At 37.6% G+C, this 24,464-nt stretch overlaps 1 protein-coding gene across 4 annotated transcripts in view; it reads left to right on the top strand.

Moving 5' to 3' along the window:
* The window catches only part of OSBPL6 (oxysterol binding protein like 6), a 97,112-nt gene that overhangs the window by 27,284 nt on the left and 45,364 nt on the right, over positions 1-24,464 (top strand). For all 4 annotated transcript variants that reach the window (XM_054515444.1, XM_036386310.1, XM_036386309.1 and 1 more), the window contains exon 2: positions 13,804-14,035. In XM_054515444.1, coding sequence (XP_054371419.1) covers positions 13,934-14,035 — 102 coding nt within the window. In that variant the 5' untranslated portion in view covers positions 13,804-13,933. The remainder of the gene's footprint in view (positions 1-13,803; positions 14,036-24,464) is intronic.

Genomic DNA, 24,464 nt, shown 5'->3' with positions numbered 1-24,464 from the left:
CCCTTGTGCTTGCTCAGGAAAAGAAGGAAGCAATTCATTTTATTTTCCCCAGTACTAGTAATTTGCTTTCTCTCTCACCTAAAAATAAACTCGGGTTTTTCACCCTCCAAGTTCTGTGGCGTGTATAAGAGCTTGGAGCAGGTTTTGCATTCAGTCTACCTCACTGATACTCTGAGAAGTTCTCCAAAAGGCACCTCTCCAATGATATTTACTTCTATAAATGTAAAATATTAAATCCTGACATTCACAGATAGAAGAACAATACAGTTAATTATTTTATGTGTGGTAACATTTTTAAAATATTTAAATTCACCTTATATAATCAAGGGGCTTTAAAAAACTATTTCATTCATTCCAATGTAGTGTAGGTAGAATGAAAAATATGTAAGTACCTGGTAAATATGGCATGATTTGAAAAGTTCTTATATTGGGCTAATGAACTGCTAAATCAAAGTTTCAAAAATTTAGAGCTGAATATAAGATATTGTACATGAGTGGTGTTTTAAATTAAGAATGTGTGCAAAATATTAATTCCAGCAACCATGTATGTTGATAACATTAGGCAATAGTTATTGACTGACAACATTAGTGAATTAGATGCAAACCTGGAACATGATTTGTCAAAAACGGAATTTGTTTTTTTCTAGTGAAACTGAAGAATTATTCTGAGCCTTTTAAAGTCATAGTGAAACTAGGCATTTTAGAATTCTCTTTTGAGATCAGTTTGGGAATTTTGCATTTAGACACAGAAGAAAATGTATTAGTTCCTAGTAAATATTCTGGTAAAGCACAATGTCAAAGTGTTGTAAAGAATTAGCAAGCACTTGTCTTTTAGGGCGTGAATGGCACTGTTATGTTGGAGCATTAATGAGTACTTAGAGAGAATTCATTGCAACCTGCAAACTCTGTATCTTCTGTAGCTGGCCTAACTGACTCCATGCTAAAATTATACTCCTTAAAATGCTTTTGTGAAGTACAGCTGACCCAGAGTCAGTGCTGATGTTGCTGGCACAACTTTAAGCCTCTCAATACAAACTACTTTGCAAAGAAAAATACAGATATTTTGTGATAATGTGATAGTGTACCAGAGGTTTAGTTGTGTTAAAATAAGACATCTTTTGCTTGCTGTTATACCATTCCTTTTTTGTTTAGATGAAGCTGAAGAAAAACTTCCTCATATCTCAGCCCTGGAGAGAGAAAGACCAGCTATTGCAAAGTGACAGGGTACAGCCATTAAATCTCTAAATCCTAATTTTAGATTCCCTTTGTTAATTCCTTTTTTTCCTTATGATTAGAATCTGCAGTCATGGCCTCTCCCTTGAAGAGCAGGTTTTTGCAAATGCAGAATATTTTAAATTTTTTTCTAGAGAATTTTTTGCTGTTAGCTGAGCTTCTAGGCAGTGCTCTGTGACATTGAAAAGTGGGGCATCTATAGAGCTTGGGTTAGAAATGGAAAGATAAATTCAAAGGATCATGATTGTGTGCAATTTATGAGAGGACGTGAACAAAGAAAGAGGAAAGGGGGCCTGACATGGTCATGAGATATAAAGGAATAACTGGGTCGGTAGGGAGGTAGTCTGTGCTTCATTGTTGCAGGGCGAGGGAGAGGAAGAATGTAAAATACTGGAGTGGAGGCAGAGAGATTTATCTTTGGTGGGGATGGGCTTGCAGATCACAGAGCCATTGTGAGAATTTGGGGTGATGCAAGATAAGAACGGGGTGGGGGAAAAGAATAGTAAAAAGTTAAGATGTTAATAATATACAGTGGCATGGTAGGAATTTGTGTTTCTACTGCTCTGTTATCCCTACAAATCTTTTGTGCTGGTTATCGCAGGTTATTTATATGTCACTTGGGAGATAGAAAGGTTCTTAAGCCCCAAATATCTCATAAGCACCCATTGAGGCTGGCAGGTGTGAACATTGATCATTAGCACAGAATAGTCCTCTTCTCTAGACTGTAAAATTAGTCTGTTTCTCAGTTGGTTGACTGAGCTTTATTTAGCCTATTTCAGACTGTATCTCTATCTGAGTGTCTCAGTCTTATTCTTGGCTGCTGTTGTGCATATTATGGGTTGTTTTGTGTCTAGTAGAGGAAAACTAACTTCATGTGTTGCAAGTGATGCTAATCCGGCAGGTCTTGCAATAATGATCATCATTCACTTACTGAACTGTTAAAAGGCAAGTTGGTTTTAGACAGGTGAAACAGGGTTTTCAGCTGGGCATTACTAACCTTGGTGCTTTTTATAAGCCACCAAAATGTATGTGCCCTGTCCCAAATTCTGGGGAAGTGCAAGTAGGGTAATGCTCAAAGAGAACGGCAGTGTTTGATGTTAAGAGGGAAGGATGGTTCTTTGCCAGTTGGCATGTTTGCTAATTTATGGATGTGTAACTGTTAATTGTGGCCAAAGATTTTGGTACTTTTTGTCCAATATCCTCTTGAAGCACAACATGTTTGCTACTGTGTCCAGTATGATTAATCATCATGTTGATGCCTAGGTTGTATAAACAAGGACTGCTCTGGGAACTAGGGCAGGTACCACTGGGCTCAAGCAAGCTTTCAGCCCTTCTCTTAATTTACTAAATACAAGCCTTTCTGCACATCTCACTATAAAATATTTGTCAATTCTTCAGTTATGCCAGTTTTTCTTTAAACTTAGTCAAGCTTATTAAAAATCTTTTAGAAACCTGAGAAAACTGAAGTTAGGTGACTGAAGTGTTGTGAAAACAGTGTATTGGTGCACTAGCAAATTTTGCATTTGTAGAGAGCTCTTCTGTGTAGTAGGCAAAAGTTTGACAAAGACTCTTGACTAAGACTTGAGTGTAGACATATTTAAAGGAGAAATAATTTTCACATTCTTAATAATGCAGGAAAATTAATTTTTGCAAGATTTTTTTGGATTTGTGGTTGGTTTACAGCACTGAAAGCTTTTGCATTGGAGCTGGATGATTTGCTATGTTGTATGGTTTATTTCAAACAGGAGCTAGGCTGGAAAATTCCTTTGGTCTTTTTTATGTTATATGACTCCATTATTCTTTTCTGGTTTTATAATCTGTGTATGTATAAAAATCAATACATATTAGCAGTCATTTTCTGTCTTTCATATGTTTGGGAAATGAATGCCTGATGGAAAACATGCAACTTTTCAATGATGAGAATATTCTAGAACTACTCAGTAATTTCCTTCTGTGCCAGGTGCCTTAGGGCATTGCTGTCCTCAGATTAGATCATGCTTTGTGCACAGGCAAAAGCAAATCAGTGTGGTGTGATTTCAGCTGAAATTATTAGCAATGTTAGAAGGAGAGAGTTTCTTCTATGACAAATAAATGTTACTTTTGAGTATGCTGTGGTTTTGGTCAGTGAAGCTGAATGTTGATTCATTAGTATTCCAAAGGTAGGAAGAATTAAGCATACTAGCAATTCATGTGTGCAGGACTTAGCATGAGGATAGGCAATATCATGTGTTTCCATCATGGAAGGGAGTCAAGGCATAACCAGCTGGGCATTAGCAGAAAAGGGGGGTTTTTGTTGTTGTGGGGTTTTTTTGTCACTAATTTGCTCTGTCAGGAAACTACTTTTGAGCAACTGCCTGTTTTTATTTTCAGTTTAATTTCAGTCAATGTGTCTTAGATTTTGCAGGAACTTCAAAAGTGATTATTCCATCTCAGGCTCTTTTCAGCCATGTCTGTGATTCCTAATGTATTTGTCAAGTGTTCAAGACATTTTTGGTATTTTTTTGCCATTAGCATTAATTCTCTACTTTTCTTTTCTGACTTTCTAATGAAAAGATCTCTGAGTGAGGCACAGAGAAATTTGTGTAGTAATGAGATAAAAAGAATTACTTTGTGATGTGCTCCTGCTCTTCCATGAAAAGTTAGGTTTTAGACATGTGTCAGTAAGAAAAACAAATATAATTTTTTCAGAATGTCTCTTTCTCTACACTTGAAGAACATTTAACATTGTTCCAGACAAAAGATCAGACTTAATAAATGCCTAGTGACAGATGAGGATAAAATTGGAAAACCTTAAGTGGAAAGTTAATTGGGCTGCACCAGAGGTACAATTAAGAAAAAAAAATTACTTTTATTTTATCGCTCTTTTTCTGTGTTGCTTTGGTTTTTTCTGGGTTGGTTGGTTTCAGTTGTGGAAAGGGAGAGGCTGCATTACAGTCTAACCTGAACTCTCACCATGGAATGGGTCATTAGGTTGCCCAAAATGAATTCCTTCTTCCAAATCAGCAGTGATGACTGAGCTTTGGAATATGTTTAAAAAAAACCCCAGACCTTGAAAATTGTGGTCTGGATCTGAAAATGTCTTCTCATACCTCTACACAAATACCCATTGTAAGCCTCAGTCTATTTTATCAGTATTAATTATCTTCACCATTATAAATCTGTGCTTTCTTTCTAACCTGCATATGTTTATCTCCCTTTTTTCCCCCTAAGATTTTGCTATACCTTTGAGAGGAATTCTAACAATAAATTCCTTCCCCCCATATAGTGGGCTATAGATTGTCATCCAGTGACACTTCAATCTTCTATTTGACAAACTAAATAGATTGACCTCTATAAATCTTTTATTAGTAGTGATGTTTTTCAATCTTGTGGTCATGCTTATGGTTCTCTCTAGAACCCATTTATGAATGTCTTTGAAATGCTGACAGCAGAACTGGATGCAGTGATTTAGTAGCAGTCACAGAGGCAATACAGCCTCCCTATTCCTTCTCAATATTCCCAGATTACCTATAAGCCATTAACCACATTATCCCGTGCAGCTGTGATCTCCTTATTATTTGTCAAGCTAATTACTTCTAGGAATAAAACTGCATTCTGATTTTTGATCCTGGATGTGACCTTCCACGTAGCACCCCAAAAACCTTGGTTGGTGAAGCTCTGACTAATCTGCTGGTTTTGTGTCTCCTCTCTCTGTTCCCTATGACCTGATCAAAATCCATCAATTCTAGCCTTTTATTCCTTCCCATAAAAACATTGTGTTTATATTGAGACAGGACTGATTTTTTTTAAATCCATCCTACCAACATTTGATGTTAATGTTCAAGATCAGTAAAATAGGAAGCTCTTAATTTGCTCTGAATCGAATTTTTACTGGTAGTTTTGAAACATTCAGAAAAAATGTAATGTTTTTGTGGTAGTAGAAATAAAACATGCAGAGAAATAATAGATAACTTAATAAATGAAGGGCAGAAAAATGAAGCCAGACAATATGGATTTCAAGGGTCACAAGAAACTTTTAGCCTCCTGTGCTCTGAAAGATTAGTACAATTTTTGTGAAAATATTTTTTAGGTCTTTTATAAGGGAAATTAGTTTCTCTGCTTAGATTGCTGTTCAGTTGAAATTTTATTAAAAACCTGCTGAAGTGTCTTGAGAGTTCTAACCTATTTTTTTTGTCTATGTTGCTGAGTGGTGAAGAAAGAAATAATTAGTAAAATAAGGAAAAAAAGGATTTCTGATTTTTATTTTTTAAGAGTTTGTTGAAAATTGTGAGGGTTTTTCCAATAGGAAAAAAAAAGATGCATGAAAATGTTTTATTCTTTAAAGCACTTACTGAGTTTTGATTAATTTTTTTTAATTGAAAAATTCTCTGAAAAATTCTGGATGGAAATGAAAAATTCTCCATCAGTATTTTCAGTTTTAAAAAAGGGATATTATAGCATGTACTGCATTCTTCTTCTTTGGTTTTTCTTTTTAAAAATATGTCCTAGATGTAGGTTAGTCCAGAAACGCTGATAACATCCACCAGTTAGTTTTTCCTGTTTAATGTTTAGCTGGCATAGATTGTACATTTGTGTTTATTTGTGTGTATTTGTGAATCTGTGTAGCACTGAACCCTCTGCTCTCAGCAGTCTGTTCCAAATGCACGTGACAGAGGCTGATAATGCTGACTCTGTGCTATGCAAAACATTTCTGTGCCATACTGATCAATAGTACTCCATTACTGCAACAGCCTGAGGAACAACAAAATGAAAATCCTAGGATCACATCAGCTGCTGAGGTACTCCTCAGAGGCTGCAAATGGGTTGAGGGTTTGTTTTGAACTTGTCCTCTAAACCGGAGGTTTGGACATACTGGGGCTCAACTAATTGCCATGAATGCTTCGGGGCCCCTGGAAGGGCAGGAAACTCTGCTTAATCGTGTAGGCAAGCAGAAAATAGAAAAGACAGATGTTGTGCTGTCCTCTTCTTGTCTGAATCTGATTATCTGGTTTTTGACCTCATCTATTTGATGAAGTCTGTCACAGTTGTGTCTTTTACAGAGATACATGCCCATGCAAGTAATTTTCTTAATATTGTTATAGTTTTTATATTATTGAGACATGCTTTGGCTAGCCACTCAGGGAAAAAAATCATAACTCAGAGTTAAAGAAATTATACCAAGTGTTGGGGCACACAGCCTTCTGTTAAGGATGATGTGAAATAAGAGTTTCTGAATCTTTGCTGGTACAGCTGTCTCCTGTGGAATATGCTCTGTATGATGTAGGATAACATACAGAAGAAGACCTTAAAAGCTAAAAACCTGCAAGATTTCCTTACCTGCACACTGTCCCCCTCAAAAAACAAACAAACCAAAACACCCCAAAACCACAAAATCAAAACCACCCTGTAATCTGAGCACCAAACCAAAGCCTAAGGACTTAAAAAACCACTGCATTTAATGCACTTGGTTGCTCATCTGGGAAACACCATGTTAATTTATTTTAATTTCCTTCATAATTCTTCCAACAAATGCTTGTCATGGGAGGTTGTGAAATGTAGGGCTGTAAAAGATGACATCTATGAAAACCTTTCTTTATTCCCTTACTTTCACTGCGTTGCTAACTATCAATCAGTCAAGGAGAAGTGGTATCCTAATTAAGAATAGTGGTACTTTAGACTTTGCTCTTATTGATATAAACATTGTGTTTTAGCCAATTATCTATTTAGTCTTGAAAGAGTTTGCAGGAAACTGCATGTGTAAAATAGGTAAGTGCTGTTCTTGTCTGTCACCATATGAAATAAGACATAAAAACCCCTGAGTTTGTTACCAGTTGAGTTTAGTGGTTGCATTGCTACTGTGTACGTCTGGTTATATATTTAGCTAAATTAGCAAACAGAGCAGTCAATGAGGTGAAGGAGATGAGTGCCCACATCCAAGCACACAGCAAGCCTTGTAAGCAAGCACGAGATAGCAGAGCTGTGCTGAAGGCCAGCAGTGAGGTGACTGTAGGAGAAAGGCTGAGAGTGTGCCTTGATCACCCTGCAGCGGAGGCACTGCTGATCACACCGTGATCTCAGGCAGACCATCAGCCCTGCTGCTGACTGTTTGGTCACCATCATTTGCCATTTCCATCATTACATTTGGAAAAGACCTGTAAGATCATAGAATGAAAACACAACTTAATACTACCAGGTTTGTCACTAAACCATGTCACCAAGTACTGCAGCTACATGTCTTTTAAATACCTTCAGGGATGGTGACTGGGCTGCTTCTTGGGACAGCCTCCATGTCCTTCTTTTAGTGAGAGACCCAGAACCGGAGACAGGATTCGAGGTGTGGCCTTACCAGTGCTGAGTACAGGGGGACAATCACTGCCCTGGTCGTGCTGGCCACTCCTGATCCAGGCCAGGATGCCACTGGCCTTCTTGGCCACCTGGGCACACCCTGGCTCATGTTCAGCTGCTGTTGACCAACACCTCCAGGCCCTTCCAGATGCTTTTTTCCAAGCCTGTAGCATTGCATGCGGTTAAAGGTCTTTAGACATGATCTTAAAGATATTTCCAACTTAAATGATTCTGTGATCATGGAAATTGAAAATTGTGCTAAGTGCAGGAGTTTGGTCTATATCAGAGCTCCTTTCCAGGGTAATGCTGCATGGGACTCATTTCCTAGCTAACAGGCAGGATCTAGAGCCTCTTGAATAAAGGATAGAGAATGATTTGTGGCAGTATTTAGGCACTGTATGCATTGCTGTGTAGAATATCAGATTGAGACTTTGCATATGCCAATGTTGTTATGAATGCCTGAGATTAGACATGTACATTTTTTATCCAAACCTTCAGTAGGCGGTTCATAAGAATACCTGAAAAGAGCAATGGTAATACAGTCATATGAATTCTAATATCTTCTACATTAAAAATCATTTAGTACTATCTAGATTTCCCATTTTTCCTACAACACCTAATTTATTCCAACTTATAAATATTGGACCTCAAAATAAATCATGAGTGTCTCCCTTAGATCGAGTGTTGTTTTGCTATCTTTAATCAGTTATTTAAAATTCACTGCTCAGAGGTCTGCAAACAAAACTTAAAATGAATTGATTAAAACCTTTTCTTAAGAAGTTAATACTTTGCTAAGTAATGTGGCTGATTCTCAAATAGTGTATGTAAAGGGATTGGTTCTCTTGTTGTTAAAAAAGAAAAACAACAAACTGCTTATTTCCCACAAGTAGTCCGTTAAATCATCACATCATTGCTACTGCATTGAGAAGTTTTATTTCCATTATATTTTTGTGTTTGCAGCATTAATGTACTGTAACAAGGGCAGGTTATGATTTTCCTGCATGGAAGGTCAGCAGTGAAGAGGGAAAGAGGCAGTTGCATATTGCTCATTGTGTGAGAACAAAGGTTGGCCTTCAGTGAGTGCTCGAATATTGAAAGACTGTGTTACACAGCACCAGAGAAAACCTCTTCCTTCCCAAGTGAAAAGCAGCCCCTGATAGTTTGAATGTTTTCCTTGAATGAATGCCAGTGACAGTTGCATACTTATGTCTCATTTATGTCTAAAGATTCATCTCTGCACTCTAAATTGTCTTCTCAAATTACTCTACTACCACAAGAGATATTAAACACTGAAGTATTCTGGGCACTCTTGCAGAAAAGACTCAATCAGAGTGAGGAGCAACATAACATTAATCACAGAAGTCTGTTATTTGAGTCCAGACTTCATTTTGAGTTACAGATTGAAAACTTTAATTTATCTTTTATATGACATGCATTTATTTAGCACTCTGGATTGATACAATTTATGTATCTGTACTTTTTCATCATTTCTGCTAATAGCTTTTCACAAACCACTTGGCAGTTGATGCAGTGGTCCAGGCTTGGTGGAACATTTTTAGATTATGGGACAGGACAGAGATTTCCTATTCGGTGTCACTGGACTTGCCATACAGCGATGGCTTGTGAAGCATGATAGCCAAATATTCCTGCCTTTAATTTGCTTATACTCAATTCCCCATCCTGCTTTTCTACTCTGTGCCACCCAATTATTTTGTGCAGTTTATACAGCTTGTGTTTCCAAGTCTTTGCCCAGTGTACTCCCTGGTGCACTGTCTCATGTCATTCAAAAAAATTTTTTTTCTCCCCAGTAAAAATAACCTTTCTCCATTTCATTACTCCCCCTCTCCCTTTTGTTTTTTAAGTTTTAGCACGTAGGGAAAAAATACTCAATTTTAAAATGAAATTTCAAATAATGACAATCTATGCAACCTCAGATCCAATGTCGTTTGTTCATTGAAGAAAATGACTAGTAATGAATTTTTATACAGAGATTCATTGTCTCCTTCAGTATTTTGACACTACTGAGCAGTTCAGTATACAAAATTCCAGGAAATACTTTTAAAAGATGTAAATCAAGCATTGTAACCCAAGACAAAAGGCGATGAGAAATCGCTAAGCAGGTCTCAGTGCTCCCTTGTCTTTCAAGCTATTTAGTAATATTAATATAAAAATAATCACACTACACAGCTTGGTAGTGAATTGGTCATTATTTTAATGCATTTGAAATAATTTTGTTTCATATGATAGACAGCAGGACTTCAGGGTAAGCAAAATATTTCTAGTGTAAAAATTAGTGGTTTCCAATATGAAAAATAAAGTGTCATTTTCCTTTGTTTATTTAGACAGAAAAAGACAGTAACCCTTAGAGGACAGAAAAGAAGAATGAAGGTTTTTTTAGATCTGTTTAGTGCTTGATTTAAGACGCCAGAGGGTGGGGGGAGAAGTCTCAAACCACACCACTAATGAACTGAGAATAAATGAGATTAAAAAAAAACTGTATAGGAAAAAATATTCAGATCTTAGTTGAAGTAGAGAAAGGATGAAGAATGGGGAATCTGTAGCTTTTTGACTCCCATCACCTTACATAACAAATAAGTAAAGAACTTTAAAAAACAATGTACTGCAGAACCAGTAGATAATTACCATGTTTTAAATTCAAAATAGTTGAGATACCAACAAAAGGAAGTTGAGGACAAAACTCTCAGCTGGGCCACTGAAACTTCTGAATGGCCAAAATCTCTCTGTAGTGTCTGGTGTTTGCATTCCAGGCTGTCTGTCTCTTCTTGTATGCTGGCAGCAGTGAATGATCCCTGCCTTGGGAACTCATGGCAAAGCAACTTTCAAGCAGGCCAATGCCCTGTCACATCTTCTGGGCTGAATCCACCATGGTCCTGAACTGACAGGTGGTTCTGAGCAGCTCATGGGTGATTTAATTGCTGTGTGCAAAATGCAGCCTACAAGTTGATGTTACTTGGATATGCAGCAATTAATAACCAACAGCCACTGCTGTTACCCTTGCCTATATCATTATTCTTTTTCTGATTGATTTCCAATGACATTGATTAAAGTACTTCCATGTAGAGGATATAGTTGCTGTGAAGTAAAGGGATAATAAAATTTGCCTTTTATTTGTCAGGAAACAGTATCAGAACAAATGTATGATTACCAGGAGGAGGTCATACCCACTCACCCAAAACCCATCATCATAGTTTTTGAATGTGTTTTAAGATTTTCTGTTGCTCTCTAGAAACATACTACCATGTTCAGGGCTTCTGTTCCCATTAAAATCAACAGCAAAATTGCCAGTGACTGATGGAAAAAGCCTGTTAAAAATGTTTCAAAAGCATCATTTTCATTTTGGGAAATTCAATTTCTTAGCCAAAAATTAGATTTCTAATTGTTTGCTTCAATCATAGTTACAGAGAGACTGGCATCTCTTTATGTCAGTTCCACTAGATTTATTCCTTCTAACATGCTCTAAAAAAGATCTATTGCTCAAATTTAGCAAAAATTGGAAGATAGACCCTTAGCAATATAGAAAGAGTCCAAATTCAGTGTTCAAGAACAGTAAGAAAGAGCTCTGTTCTAAGTTTTGCTAATTTGCATAATTTTTTTTTGCTGCGCTTACAAGTCATGTTTTCTCAAATATTCCAGTTGTCTTTTTTTGATTTTTAACCCTGAACTGCACTGTTTCTTAATCAGAAACTTCTATGTATAAGTAATAGTGGTTTAGTAGTGAAGCTATTTTTGCTGTGAAATAGGGCAAGAAGAAATGTTTGCTTCTTTTCTTGTGAAGGGGGGTGGTTTAGTATTTTTGGTGGGTTTTTTTTTGTTTTGTTGTGGTCACAAGTCAGTGTGGTTTGAACAAGTTGCTGGTTAGGTTCAGCTCTTAGTGCTTGGAGAGCACAACAGAACCATTGTGGAGCTCGGCTCAGGTGTAAGCCACTACTTTTATTTAATACCTTTCAAAAGAAAAAGTCCATACTTGACAGAATCCCAAACTTGGCAGCTATTTACAGAACAGTTTTTCTTGTGTACTGCTTGCTAGCATTGTGGTTGCTTCTTACAACAGCATTTACTGCTTCAAGAGCTTTCAGAACACACTTGAAGTGCCAGACCACTGTCCTTCTGTGCTATTACTAAATATAAATTTTTCCACTTGAGTCAACTGAGTGAAGATCAGATGTTTTAAAAAGGGTTTGATTTTTATTTGCCCGAAGGCTACTCTGCTAAAAAAAATTCAATGACCTCATAGTGAGGTGAATGACTTTAGATTTCCTATTAAATACCTCAAGTGTTCTGCCCAGCTCTGTGAACTAGGATTATATTTTTGTTCTAATTTTTGTAATTTCATTTTTGATTTAAATGAAAGTTGCATAGACCTTGAGATATCCCTGTTGGTACACCTCTTTGACTGAAATTTCCCCAATGCATTTGTAGGATATGAAAATGCTGTTAAACTAGACCAGCAGTCCCTTGGTATGCTAGGATAAAAGGAAAAGCCTTTCTTTGGATTCATCTTCATTAGGTTTTCTCTCTGAAGTTCTGAAACAAATGTGCTGTGTGTCTTGTTTCTTTCTTCCTGCAACCTCTAGTCTTGTAGCTGGCGTTGGCAGCTCCAGCATAACCAATCTTCTTAGGCTTCTTGTAGCAAGAACTTGTCATCCTGGAAAGAACACAGAATTCACCAAGATGTTCAGGGAATGTGGGCAGCCTTTGCTGTGGGAACAGCCATGTCCTCCCACTCATGTCATCACTGGGATGCTGTGTGGCCTCTGTGGATAATATGTGGGTTTGTAATTCTATGGGAGACTCCTTGATGGAGATTGAAACTCATTCATAAGATATGGATGATATTCATACTTGCAAAAGTACTGGTAGCAAATAAACTGAAGTCATTCTACTCTCCCTTAGTACAGCAAACAGAAAAGGTTTTGAGTAATCACAGATCTTGGCTCCAGCAGGAGCATTTTTCTTAGGGTGCAGTATTCAGAAGCTGGTGGCAGTATGTAAATCATTATTTAGCTGCCTCTGTGTGGGTATCTGGGCTCAGGATGATATTCTTCCATGGTTATCTCTTATGTCTGGAGAAGCTAGAGCTTTGTCTTCAATATGACATAATTTTTTGAGTGTGCAGTGATGTCTGAGTGTTAATGTATGTTTGTCCTGATCTGATTTAACATGGTGCAGGGCAGCACCTTTCTCCACACCCATCTGCAGCTAGCTGTGCTGTGCTGACCTTTGGTGTGCTGTCAGCACAGTGAATGTGGAAGGGCACTATTTCAAAATTAGGAGGGCAGTGGAGAAGATATGTCATCTGCCTGAAGCTAACATCTCATTCAGGGACACAGTTTTATCCAAGGTTAATGGAAGATCAGACTCTGTATCAGTCAGCTGAAGCAAGATCACAGTGATCTGTTAAACGTGGAGAAGGGTAGCTCCATTCCTGAACTGTCATGGTGTACTTGCAGCATTTTGATAGAGTTTGACAGGAACTGTTTGACTATTTATTGACACAAATATCCTCTGTGCTGCTCTAAGTATCTGTTTTTCTCTTTCTGGGTGGAAATGAAAGCTTTGGGTGGAGAGAAGTGAGAGAAGTTTCCTGCTATTTGTAAAGCAGTGGTGTACCCAGCAGTGGCTGAGTAAACAGGGAAGGGAACACCCCTGCACTGGGGTGGGTGAGCCCTGGCCACAGCCAAAGGACCCCCAGCTACACACTCCCCCTGCCTCAGTGAAGCCTTTGATCCTGCAGGTGAGGGCACACCTTTGAGAGAGGCACCTGCTTTTTAAAATACTTGCAGAGTTCTTGATCAAACTGCAGGATTTTTACAAGGTACTGATTATAATGGGGTGTTCAGTGGTATCTGTGCTATAGGGCAGGGAAGTCCTGAGGAGTTACTTGATTATGTCATGATGTTATGCAGGATAATACCCCCTTATCAAGGGCTTGTAAACTTTGCCTGAGAATTGCTGTAAATTACTTAAGCCCTTCCTTAGGGTTTTTTTAAATAATACCACTTTAACCACTTCTGGTTGTTATTTTTAAATAATACCACTTCTGCATTCTCTTCTGTGAGAATGCAGAACAATGCATTTGTATTTGTGCTGGGTAGTTGTTGGGAAGGGGAGTAAAAGACTGAGAGATGTGTTGGATTAAATAGTTAACAGATTTCTTTGCTGCAGAGCTACTTTGGAGCGAGGATAAATTCATCCACTCTTTCTCTCCCATTTTTCGTTATTAAGGTGGAGTTCAGCTGAGACTGTCTTTGGCTGTCCATAAACTGTGAAACAGAAGGATGCAGAAGACTATCCCCTGCATTTTTGTCCATGAGTGATAAGAGCACAAGATCATTAATACAAGTCTGCTGCAAAGATGAGTTCAGAGGAGAAGAGTATATCTCCAGCTCACAAAACATCCACTCCATCACATAGAAGTGCCTCCTCCTCATCATCGTCTCAGAGAGACAGGAGGCAGGTAAGGAAATACTCCAGTTGTTGATACCATCTGGTGGGATGATAGATTTATTCCTGTAATGTGGCTGTTTTTGTTAGCTCTAGATTTGCTTGCTTATAACATTGGATGATAGCACTACAGCCAACAATTGTTGGGTTTTTGAATTTACTTTTCCCATTTCCTAACGTGGCTTGAAAAAGATTTAGAAGCAGCATGGGCACTAGTGTACAGCATTGGAACAGGAAGTATATAATCTCATGGACAAGTAGAAAACATGCTCTGGAGTCTTTTGGGAAGTGATTTCTTTGGCAGCATGAGCCTACAGTTGCTTGAAGTCGTTCTGTGTCATCTGTGAATATCTCTTTTTGTAAATCCAACAACAGCAATACATTATTGTTTTAGAAAGTGGTAATTCAGTTTAAATATGATATTGTTAATCCTTTCTGTAAGCACCTAACAGTTTAAATATTATTTGTTTCACTACAAATTAACACTGATTGTACTACCTCATAGAGTACTAATCCAGTTATGTTAAACTTTCATTTTTAAGAGACTCTTGTTTGTGTTGATACAATTCTCCAGGATCTCTTTGAGATGAAGACTGTATTAATTCCCCTCATGACCTGAGCTTTCCTGTGGGGTTTTTTTGGGGGCTGGGTGTACAGTGTGGCCACGTGATTGGTGGGAGCACTTCAGAAAATATCAGAACTGTCTATTTGATTTCAGATAAGTTCTTACAACATATATTTTACAAATGCAAAGGTTAATACAGAAAAATTGGTTTAGAACAGAAACATATTTTAAAAGTGTCATCCATGCAAGAGGCAAATAATTTTAAAAAATTCAAATAAAAATCATTGGCTTAGGAATATTTTCCCAGCTACTTGTATGGCAGCTCTGATACTATTTTCTCAGCTGCTGCTGAGGAAGTTTCTTCCCTTACCTCTTAAGAAAATTTTGAAACTCAAGAGTTTTTAATGAAAAACTGTAAAATTTACAGGTTTGAATGTAAATAGTCTCACTACAAGGTACTTTTTAAATATTAAATCAGGAGAAGAATTCTGATGTATGCTCAATAACAGGCAGGAAATGTATGTGCAATTTTTTGATATTTTCCATTGCTTAAGTAGGTCCAAAAAGTATTTTCTCACAGGTGATAAATATTTTCCCATTCACAGTGTACAGGACTTTGGATAGCTGTAGTTAGTTAATTAAGTCTTGGTTAGGATATAACCTTTTAATTTTTCATTAGTTCCATCTGGAGTAAGAATTTTGATATAATTTGTTTAAAGCATCTGTGTATTTTATCTCCCATATTTAAGCCCAAAGAAGGTAAATGCAAGACTAGCAGGAGCTGCTGGTCTCAGCTAAGAGCATATTCTCTGAGCCTTCTTTGTAATTAGTTTGACACAACCATGCAACTAGGAAGAAAAAAGAAGCCAAACCAAAAATCTCTTGTGAATACATTTTACCATAAATCTGATGGCTACCACATCTGTTACCATAGCAACAGTACAGAGCAAGGTATACCTGTCATCATAATGAAATGGATGCTTAACTTTAAGTCCATATTTGATCATGGAAACGTGAAGCATGATTTTAAAATAATGCTGTAAATGTTGATGGTGTGATGCATCCAGAGGATCCCATAAAGTGTGATGCTGCTTAATGAGTACTTAGGCATGTAAATGTGGGCTGGAAAGGCTACTCCGAGGCATTTGTTTTTTTGCCTCAGTTCTCTCAGTGTTAAAGCAGGAGAATGAATGGGTGAGCAATTTCTTCTGCAGAAAGAAACGGAGCTGCAGCATGCAATGCAGCATGGACTGCAGTGGTGCTGTACCCAGGGAAAGGAGCATGCACACTTCCTCTCTGCATGTAGACACCGTAAAACATCCATTTCATCCCACCATCCACTGTAACAACTGTCTTTCAAATAAATTTCTTTCCTTACTAGTATTGTTTTTATATATGTTGGTTTATATATATATTGGTTTTCATTGCCCTTTTGCCCAAACACAGTGATAACTAGGGGGTAGGGGATTTTGGTTCAGGAGCCATTGGATTTTACTTTGAAAAGCTTTAAAACTTTATCTTGCTGCCTCCTTGGACTCTTCAGAGCAGCTAGTGGAAAAGCACTAAACTGGTAATATAAATGAATATGGAAAATGATGTGACTGGATGAAGTGCCAATGTAGCTTTTATTGTCATATGTGAGGATAACACTGGATATTTCAGGATGGTTAATGATTGAAACCTTCTCATCATATAATTCTTGTCAAAGTCAGACCAGCAATTAAGGAACAGTTTCCCAATAAATTATGGTACAGGAGGCTGAATGAGTATGAACATGACTATGGTAAATCATTTTAGGGAGAGTGGAAAGTGTCGTGCTGTATATAATGTTGGCATTTTAATGTATCTGTTTTATTTGTACAATATACATCACCTAAGAGAATTAGCAGTCAGCAAAAGCTTTGACATTGCCAATTTGCAGGCTCCATGACTAATAATTAAGCCAACAATAACAAAAAAACCCTGATTTTTCTTATTCATTTTCATTAAAGGGTGTTTAATTTGGATGATTAGACAGTAGAAGGCCCAGAAAGGACCTGTTTTGTTTAACCCCTGAGTTGGACAGGGTGGCAAGGCAGTTGTGATACCCTTAATAAGGAGTACTTCAGAAGGGAGAAGCAACAGTTTTTCCTACTGTGGAACTGTTGCAGAGCACGAAACCTGTCACTTCCACTGTGAATAAGAGTCATCGTACAAAAGGTAGCATAAAAAGTTAAATTCTGATAGCCTTTTTTGTGGGCCATACTGACAAGGCAGATTCTTGTGTTTCATCCCTGAGGAAACTGTGAAAACTCTGGCTGTATATGTTGCTGCACAGCAACATGGAGGAAAACTAACAACTCTTAGATGTACAGCTGAATATGATAAAATCATATGTTGTATATTCAGTTTTATAGGTGTAAGTTCTTTATGAATGTTCTATATTTTATTTATTGACCAAGTATGTAGCTCATGAGGCAGACTGTAATACATTATATATTCTCTGCAAGGTGTGGGTTGAAATATTTTGCTGAGAAGAAAGAAGTAAATACATCACAGGGTTAATAATGTGCAGTTTGGCAAATTGGAGCCTGACCTCAGGCTACTAAACTGAGGGAGTGATACAGAATGAGAGGAATCATATTGAAACTGTGAACAAAGGGGAGGTTTTGACTTTTCTGGCCATCACCTAAAGGCTAGCTAATACATAATGTAAAAATGGATATAGCAATGTTTTCTATTTTAAGTGTGAGTTCGCTTCTAAGGTCTTAATTTTCCATTTGGCCTTTTATGGGGGAGATCAGCATTCTCTCACTCTTTTTGTGTTTTTCTTTACCAGTTTGCTTTTTCAACAAATCCTTGGTTCTTTTCCTACACAGCAATCTCAAAAGAAGAAAAGCTTTTAGTCCTATTGCATTTAGCCTTGTGTTGTCACCTCTCTACCTGGAGAGCTTTCATATTTCAAACAACTGTTGTCTTTTAGCCATATGTAAAGACTGAAAGGTGGGGGCTTTGAAGGAAAAGGAAAAAAGATTTTCCAGAGCAGAGTTCTGCTTTTCAGGTTTTAATATGGCTTGTTGTTTGTTTTAGGTTGAGGTTTTTTTTCCCTTCTGCACAAGCAGTATTGACTAATAGCAGGGGTGTACACAAGGGATTCACAAAGGACTGAGTTCGGGCTGAAAATGTTTACCTGGCCATGAAATTTAAAAGCAGAGTGTGATTCCAAGGCTCTGGTCTTGTCTAAAGGTCTGCACTGGAAAATGCCCACTTAGCTTTTTGCAATCACTGTGTTTTAATTGTCAAAGTGGTCTCCTGAAACTGGTATTTCCTAAGGTGGGTGTCAGCATTTTGGAGATGCTTAGACAGTGCTGCTCATACAAGATTGCAATGTGACATAACCTAATGTATTCCATGTGGAAGAGACGTCTGAGCACATTTATGTACCTTTGTATTCTGAAAGTGGGTAGCAGCCTACATCCTTGCTCGTGGCTGTCAGCCTGATGTGACATCTGGGAAAAATATTCTTGTTGGTTACCTGTATTTCCCACTTGTTCCTGTCTCTCTGTGACTTCAAAAAAAGAAAGGCAAGGATGGACAGTCTGGTAGACACAGTACAGACCTGAGAATGTGCAGCAATACTCCTAGCTTTGCTCTGTAGCAAAGCATAGACTTTGAGAAGCCTTTTTATTTTGTAGTAGTTTGTGAGGATTATTTTAATAATAATTATTAATCTTTCTGAGAGTTTCAAACTAAAGAGGCTACTAAATGCCAAGTGCTGTTGTTATAGTGATGTAATTCTCTTTTGCTGGCTTTCCTAATTAACTCTCTTTGCATAAAACTACTGAAGCAGGATTAGAGCAGGAAGTGTTGAGTACTTTAAAGTCAACAACTCACTGGAGCAAGCAAATGTTCTGAGGCAGCCAAAGAATGAGATAGCAAAATTCTTAACAAAAACATGCAATTATTCTTTAAATTGATTAGTTGCTGCTACTTACAACATCTTTTTTCCTGTGCCCATGGTAGAGTGTGAAAATTTTCCTTCGGTTTGGAAGGTAGTGGGTCTTACTTCAGTGCCTGACAAAATGTCTGAAGCAGTGTAACTTTTCAAGCTGTAAAATATTCATGTGAATGTTAGGTTAGGTTCAATGTCATAGCACCTTTTAAAAATGAAATCATAAATTTCAGACCGGTAAGATTTTTATCATTTCAATGATAAGATTGGTGAGTGAACTAGACTCTACATACAATCAGAAACTGGCTGAACTTACAAAGTGAAGCTCTCTGGAGTACAGGTTTGTCTGGGGATGGGATAGGAACCCCTGCAAGTGAGAGTGGGAGGGAATAGGTCCAGGTTGATCCCAGGGGTGAGGCAGACCCCCAAGTACTGATGCTGATGCGTGCATTGTAAGTGTGAGACTTTCTGCAGTGCTGGGAATCCTTGTGGGAAGGCTGCTGGCATGCAGTGGCAGAGCACGTGCCCAGGATCCCAGTACACCTGGGTGCATCAGGCTGGATCTGTGTGTGTGTGTGAAGCTAGCCTGCAGGCACACAGCAGATATCCTTCATGTTGTGCCTGTCTTTCTGCCTAGAATTTACCTGAGAGATAGACAGCAAACAGAAGAAGTGCATCTGTCCATGTGCTCCTGCCTTTGGTGATACTATAATGGTGTAGAGACAAGATCCAGAGCACAGACCTGGAGATTTATAGATGGAGATGCTGCCTCTTCATAAGAAAGACTTGGCCTTAAAGCTTTGAAGAAATAAAATGGTCTGGAGCAGTCAAGGAGAGGCAGTGAGAGCATTCATACCAGGCTGTCCCAGGGGGCTTAGTGTACGTGCTTTATAAACACTGCTACCTCAGTTATCCTACCTCTAGGAGTGCTTTGCAGGTTGCATGGAGTATGCTGAAGTTCAGATGTGGGCTATGAAGAAAGATTTATCTTTAAAAATATGTCAGTTTGATTAGAAATGGTGCCTGTAGCTATCTTCTATTACAAAACCAGGGAAATTGCTCTCATAAAAGCTTAATTACCCATGCAAATTATGGCAGATAATTTCAGGTTGTGTTTCCAGAACATGGTCACTTTGGCATTCCTCTTGTCTCATTGTTTTCCCTCATGCATACATGTCCTACATAAGCATGTCTCACTTTCCTTCAGAATACAAGAACACACACGAATCTGGAAGGAAAAAGTGCAACTCTTCTGAAGTGTCATTTGGGATTTCTGGGAAACAAATGGGGGAGAAGAAAGAGAAGCATGATTGTATTTTCATTTCTTCAGTGGAGAGGAAAAGCACAAGGGGTGAAGAGGGAGGGTGATGGCAGGTATGATATGGAGGCTTCTGTTTTCCAGTCAGTCACGTGTGGTTGGGATTATCCACATGCAAAGTATACAAATGTATTAGACAGATAACTGTGTGCCTTAGTAATGCTATTTGCTGTTTTGACATTCTCTGTTCCTATTTTTGTTAAGTACTTTACCTTGAAATTTTAAATGAAGTGATTACATAAAAACTTTTTCCCCCCAGTAGAATAATATTTAATGTAAAAAAAAAATAGGATTAAAAGTTTTTCAGCCTCTCTTTTTCCTATCTCCTATATTTTTATACTGTGTAAATTGAAGTTTAAAGGCTATTGAGAAAGGATAAGTAGGTAGCTTACAGAAAGAAGTGAGATAGAGTCACAGGAAGAAAGGTCTTTCTTCTCCTGAACCTATGCACTTTTTAAAGTCAGGTCCAGCTTCTTCATTTATCATTTGTGTTAACATTGACTCCCTTTCATGCCTATAATGTTTTCATTCATAAAAAAAACCTAACACATCAAGGAATTATTTTCTTTTGTGTATGTAATTTTATTTTCCTCCCTTTTTTCTTTTAAACCTTATTAGCATCATTAAAATGAACTGGTAGCCTGAGGCTTTTTAACAAAATATCAAGCCTTTTAATCATGACCATTCAATAATCATAATAAAAGCTTTGTATCATCAACTAAAATTTGAATTCTGTCAGACACTGTAAATTAATCTGTTTATGCTATCTTAAGATAGGTGCAAAGGGAGGAGATTGTAATTAACACTCAGGCTGTGACTTGGCAGTTGTTCCAAACCATAGTTCTGGCAAAAGAAAGGTTGCTGGTACAATGATAGATAGCTCTTTTCTGTTTTATCCAGTTGTGCTAATGATTCCCTCCAAGAAGCTCTTCATGAGAGCAAGAGCTTATTTGTCTTCAGAATTTGTCAAAAAGGACCTTGAAAAGCAAAGGCTTCCTTGCTGCTAGCGCCTAAAAGCATTGACATGAAGTACAATCCAAAGCTGGAAAGGGCTGACAGAAAGCTCCTGGCTAACAAATCCTTGACATTTCTGTTACACAATAAGGGTTTACTTTGCATATCCCAGGAAAGAAGTAGGCATACATACCTGGATATTATTCATATGCTACAGAACTGCACTTATATAGACTTATCTTTCAGTAAAAAGGTTACAAAGAGAAAATTGAAAAATTTCTGTACAAGATGAACATGTCTTACAAGAAGAAAAAAAAGCTAACTCTATGTGCTATTCACAAAGTATTGCTAAGTTCCTTTGTCAGTTAGTTGGTGCTGAGATTGCTGAAAACGGCAATGGAACAATGCCAATAGAAGAGACTGAGGGTAAGCATAGAACCATGACTGCTTTGCAAAAATTAAAAAACTGTGCTAGAAGATAGAAAGGAGATATACATTGATGAGATATGGTTGTTTTGCTTTGCACTCACTCTTCTCTCCCAATTATATTGAAGAATCTGTCTTTCTTCCATTAGCAGGAGGAAAGCCAGAGCTGGCTAAGAAGCATCCTAAGAGAAAAGCAAGTTTCAAGGCTATTCCCTTTGCAAATAATATTGCAGATTTACTCAGCACATATCACAGCTTGTTTAGAAGGTAGCTAAAATTGGCATGTATGCAGTCAAATCTGTGTCTACCTTACTACTTTTGCTGTGTTTCAGATAAACAGAAAATAGTGTGGTTTTAATTGAGAGAAAGTGATTAAACATTGCACTTCATACTAAGTGGAATTCAAGTAAGAGTACAGTTTTGTTAGGTTGCAAAAAGAATTCCAGTGACTAGCAAATAATAAAACATGCACTAGATAGTACTTTGGATTGAAAAAAAAACAAGACAAAAATCTCAGACAGAAAAGCTCTATTTTGAATTGCTGTTGTAGGACAGTGTATACCTAGGCCTCACAGTTATGGGTGTTGGAGACTGCTAGAATGCTGTGAGCAAGCAAAATGATCCATCAGATCTTTTTCATTAATTAACTAAATAATTAACCACCTGTTGTGCACATTTCTGAACTACAGAGAGTCTTTGTCCAATGTAAGTGATGAAATCCTCACCAGTTTGTATTTTTCTTGGAAATTAATAAGTTACAAATTATAGAGACATCTTTGCATTAAATATAATTCATTCCATTAAGTAAATAAGAGTGAAGCAGAAGGGAGAGGCATGAGTGTCAGACTTGTCATTCACTGGATTTTTCTGTCTCTACTTACTCAAAATTGGCTTTCTTTCCTTGCCCTTCCTGTGAAAACAGTTGATTGTCTTTTGTTTTAATGGGAAGTCAGATTCAGTAAACTTAAATCAGGGTCTTCATCCTCTGGTCTGATGGAGACCAGCCCTACTGGTGGAATGGGGAGGAGAAGCAGAGGAAAGAAAAGGGAAAACCTGAGATTTGAAATAAGAAGAGTTCAATAATTGAAAGAAATATAATAATGATTATAAGGGAAAGAAAGAAAGAACAAGAAAGAGAGAAATAAACCCCAAGAAAGGCATGTGATGCCCAGTACAATGGCTCACCACCTGCAGGCCCAGGCCCAGCCCACTCCCCAGCAGTGATTGCCCTCTCACATCCAACTCCCCCAGTTAATACCCTGGCCTTGGTGTTCTGTGGTATGGAATATCCCTTGGACCAGTCCATGTCACCTGTCCTGGCCATGCCCCTGCCAGCTCCTCATGCACCTCCTCACTGGCAGAGCATGGGACACTGCAAAGTCCTTGATTGAGGGTAAGAGCTACTCAGCAGCAGCCAAAACATCACTGTGCCTTCAACGTTGTTCTCGTACTGAATCCAAAACGCAGCACTATACCAGCTACTTGGAAGAAAATGAGCTCTGTCCCAGCCAAAACCAGGATAATGAGCTGTATGAGTCATTAAAGCCCAAAGTGAGAAAAGAAGTTGGCAATATACATGGAAGGATATTGTAAAATATGTTTTCCATTCTTGTCTTCCAGAGAAGATGAGAATATGGTGCAATATCCTAGTGCTATTTTGTTTTCTCCATCAATTTCTTTCCCCCTCATTTGGGGAAAAAAGAAAAAAAGAATGCAGGGTGGGACAAGCGTTTGTGCTCCCCATAAGTTGGCTTGCTAGGGGTATTTTGAGGCAAATGTGTGCCACCTATGTAATGTATGTTTGGATAATCATAAAGATGAAGGATTGTACTTAGGATGAAGATTTTGCAATGGAATTACATAGTAATTGGAGTTAAACTTGTAATTATGTTGAATTGTTTTTCAAGAGCACACAGAATATGCTGGTGCTGGTGTTTTCCTCCAAGGGAAGCCAGCTATAGTGTGGTGATCCTGAAATATGAGGGGTATCTGGAATGCAGCAATGCTGACGTTGATTTTGCCTGTCTGTATTTTTAGAAGAGGAATAAGAGTACCATGTTGGTTGATGTGCCTAGTTTAATGGATTATTATACATTTTTTGGTTTGATTATAAATAAACCCCAGAAACAGTGTCGACATGCCCCTTTATTCCTTCTTATCAGCTTTTTTTTTTTACTGCTTCTTTCCCAACTCTGTTTTTCATGTTAAAATGAAAAAAACCCTTGACAATAATGTCAAGATTTAAATAATTTTTATTTATTTGATTCTAAATAACTAAACTCTTGCACTGTAAAATTAGCTGCTTTTCAAAATGTCAAGCAATTGTGTGATTTCTAGCTGTAATTTTGCAGAAACATAACATGTGTTAATGGAAAACATTTTGCACCAAGTATGGTCTCTTAGTATTATGCTAGAGACAGGTCACAAATCTAAAGAAATGATCTTGTATCAGTGTAATTGTGGTCATGAGTAAAGAGAATTGAAAAGCAAACATCTATAGACAACAAGCCAACACTCCTGAAAGAAAGGAATGAAAAAAGGGAATTTTACTTAAAAGGTGTTCATTTTCTAATTTTCAAACATGTAATTAAATAAGTCAGCATTCATTAAAGTGCTGCTGGCTAATAATTTATTTCTCAACAGAAGCGGAACTGTAATGACTGAAGGCTAATTAAAAAAACAAAACAAAACAAAAGGCACAAAACCTTCCTGACTTAAAATTATGTAATTTAAAATGTCACTGGAAATCTGGCAAGCTAAGGGCTGTTGGGCTACTCCTCTCTAAATATTGTACAAAATGAAATAGCAGTTATGTAAGAACAAACTGCACCAGCTGAGAGAACATGAGACCTTCAGAACATCTGTGTTGGGCATTGCTCCATCTCAGGATGGATGGATTCCTCCCTGCCAGACAAAGCTGGCAAGAATGTTGGAATCATCCTGATTATGCTAATCAAGAGACATTTTAATCTTCTTTGGAGGAACAGATTTAGGTTCTTCTGTATATTGTTAAAATGTCATACTGTGTACATAAGTAGGATTTCCTTTATTTGGTGAGAAAGTTTATCATTATTATTAGGAACTTTGTGGTTCTCAGCTCAAATTAGTTTATTAAATTGTTTGATGTATAACATAGACACTTGTGCTACATATATACACTTTTTCTGTCATCTGACTAGTAAAATACACTGGACTAAATAAGTAGGTTGAACTTCCTTTGATAAAGCAGAAGTTTTTAAAACATAAAT

This window comes from Molothrus ater, chromosome 7, assembly GCF_012460135.2.
Source record: "Molothrus ater isolate BHLD 08-10-18 breed brown headed cowbird chromosome 7, BPBGC_Mater_1.1, whole genome shotgun sequence".
Taxonomy (NCBI): Eukaryota; Metazoa; Chordata; class Aves; order Passeriformes; family Icteridae; genus Molothrus; species Molothrus ater.
Note: the sequence above shows the minus strand (reverse complement) of the source record. Positions and strands in the feature narration are given on the sequence as shown.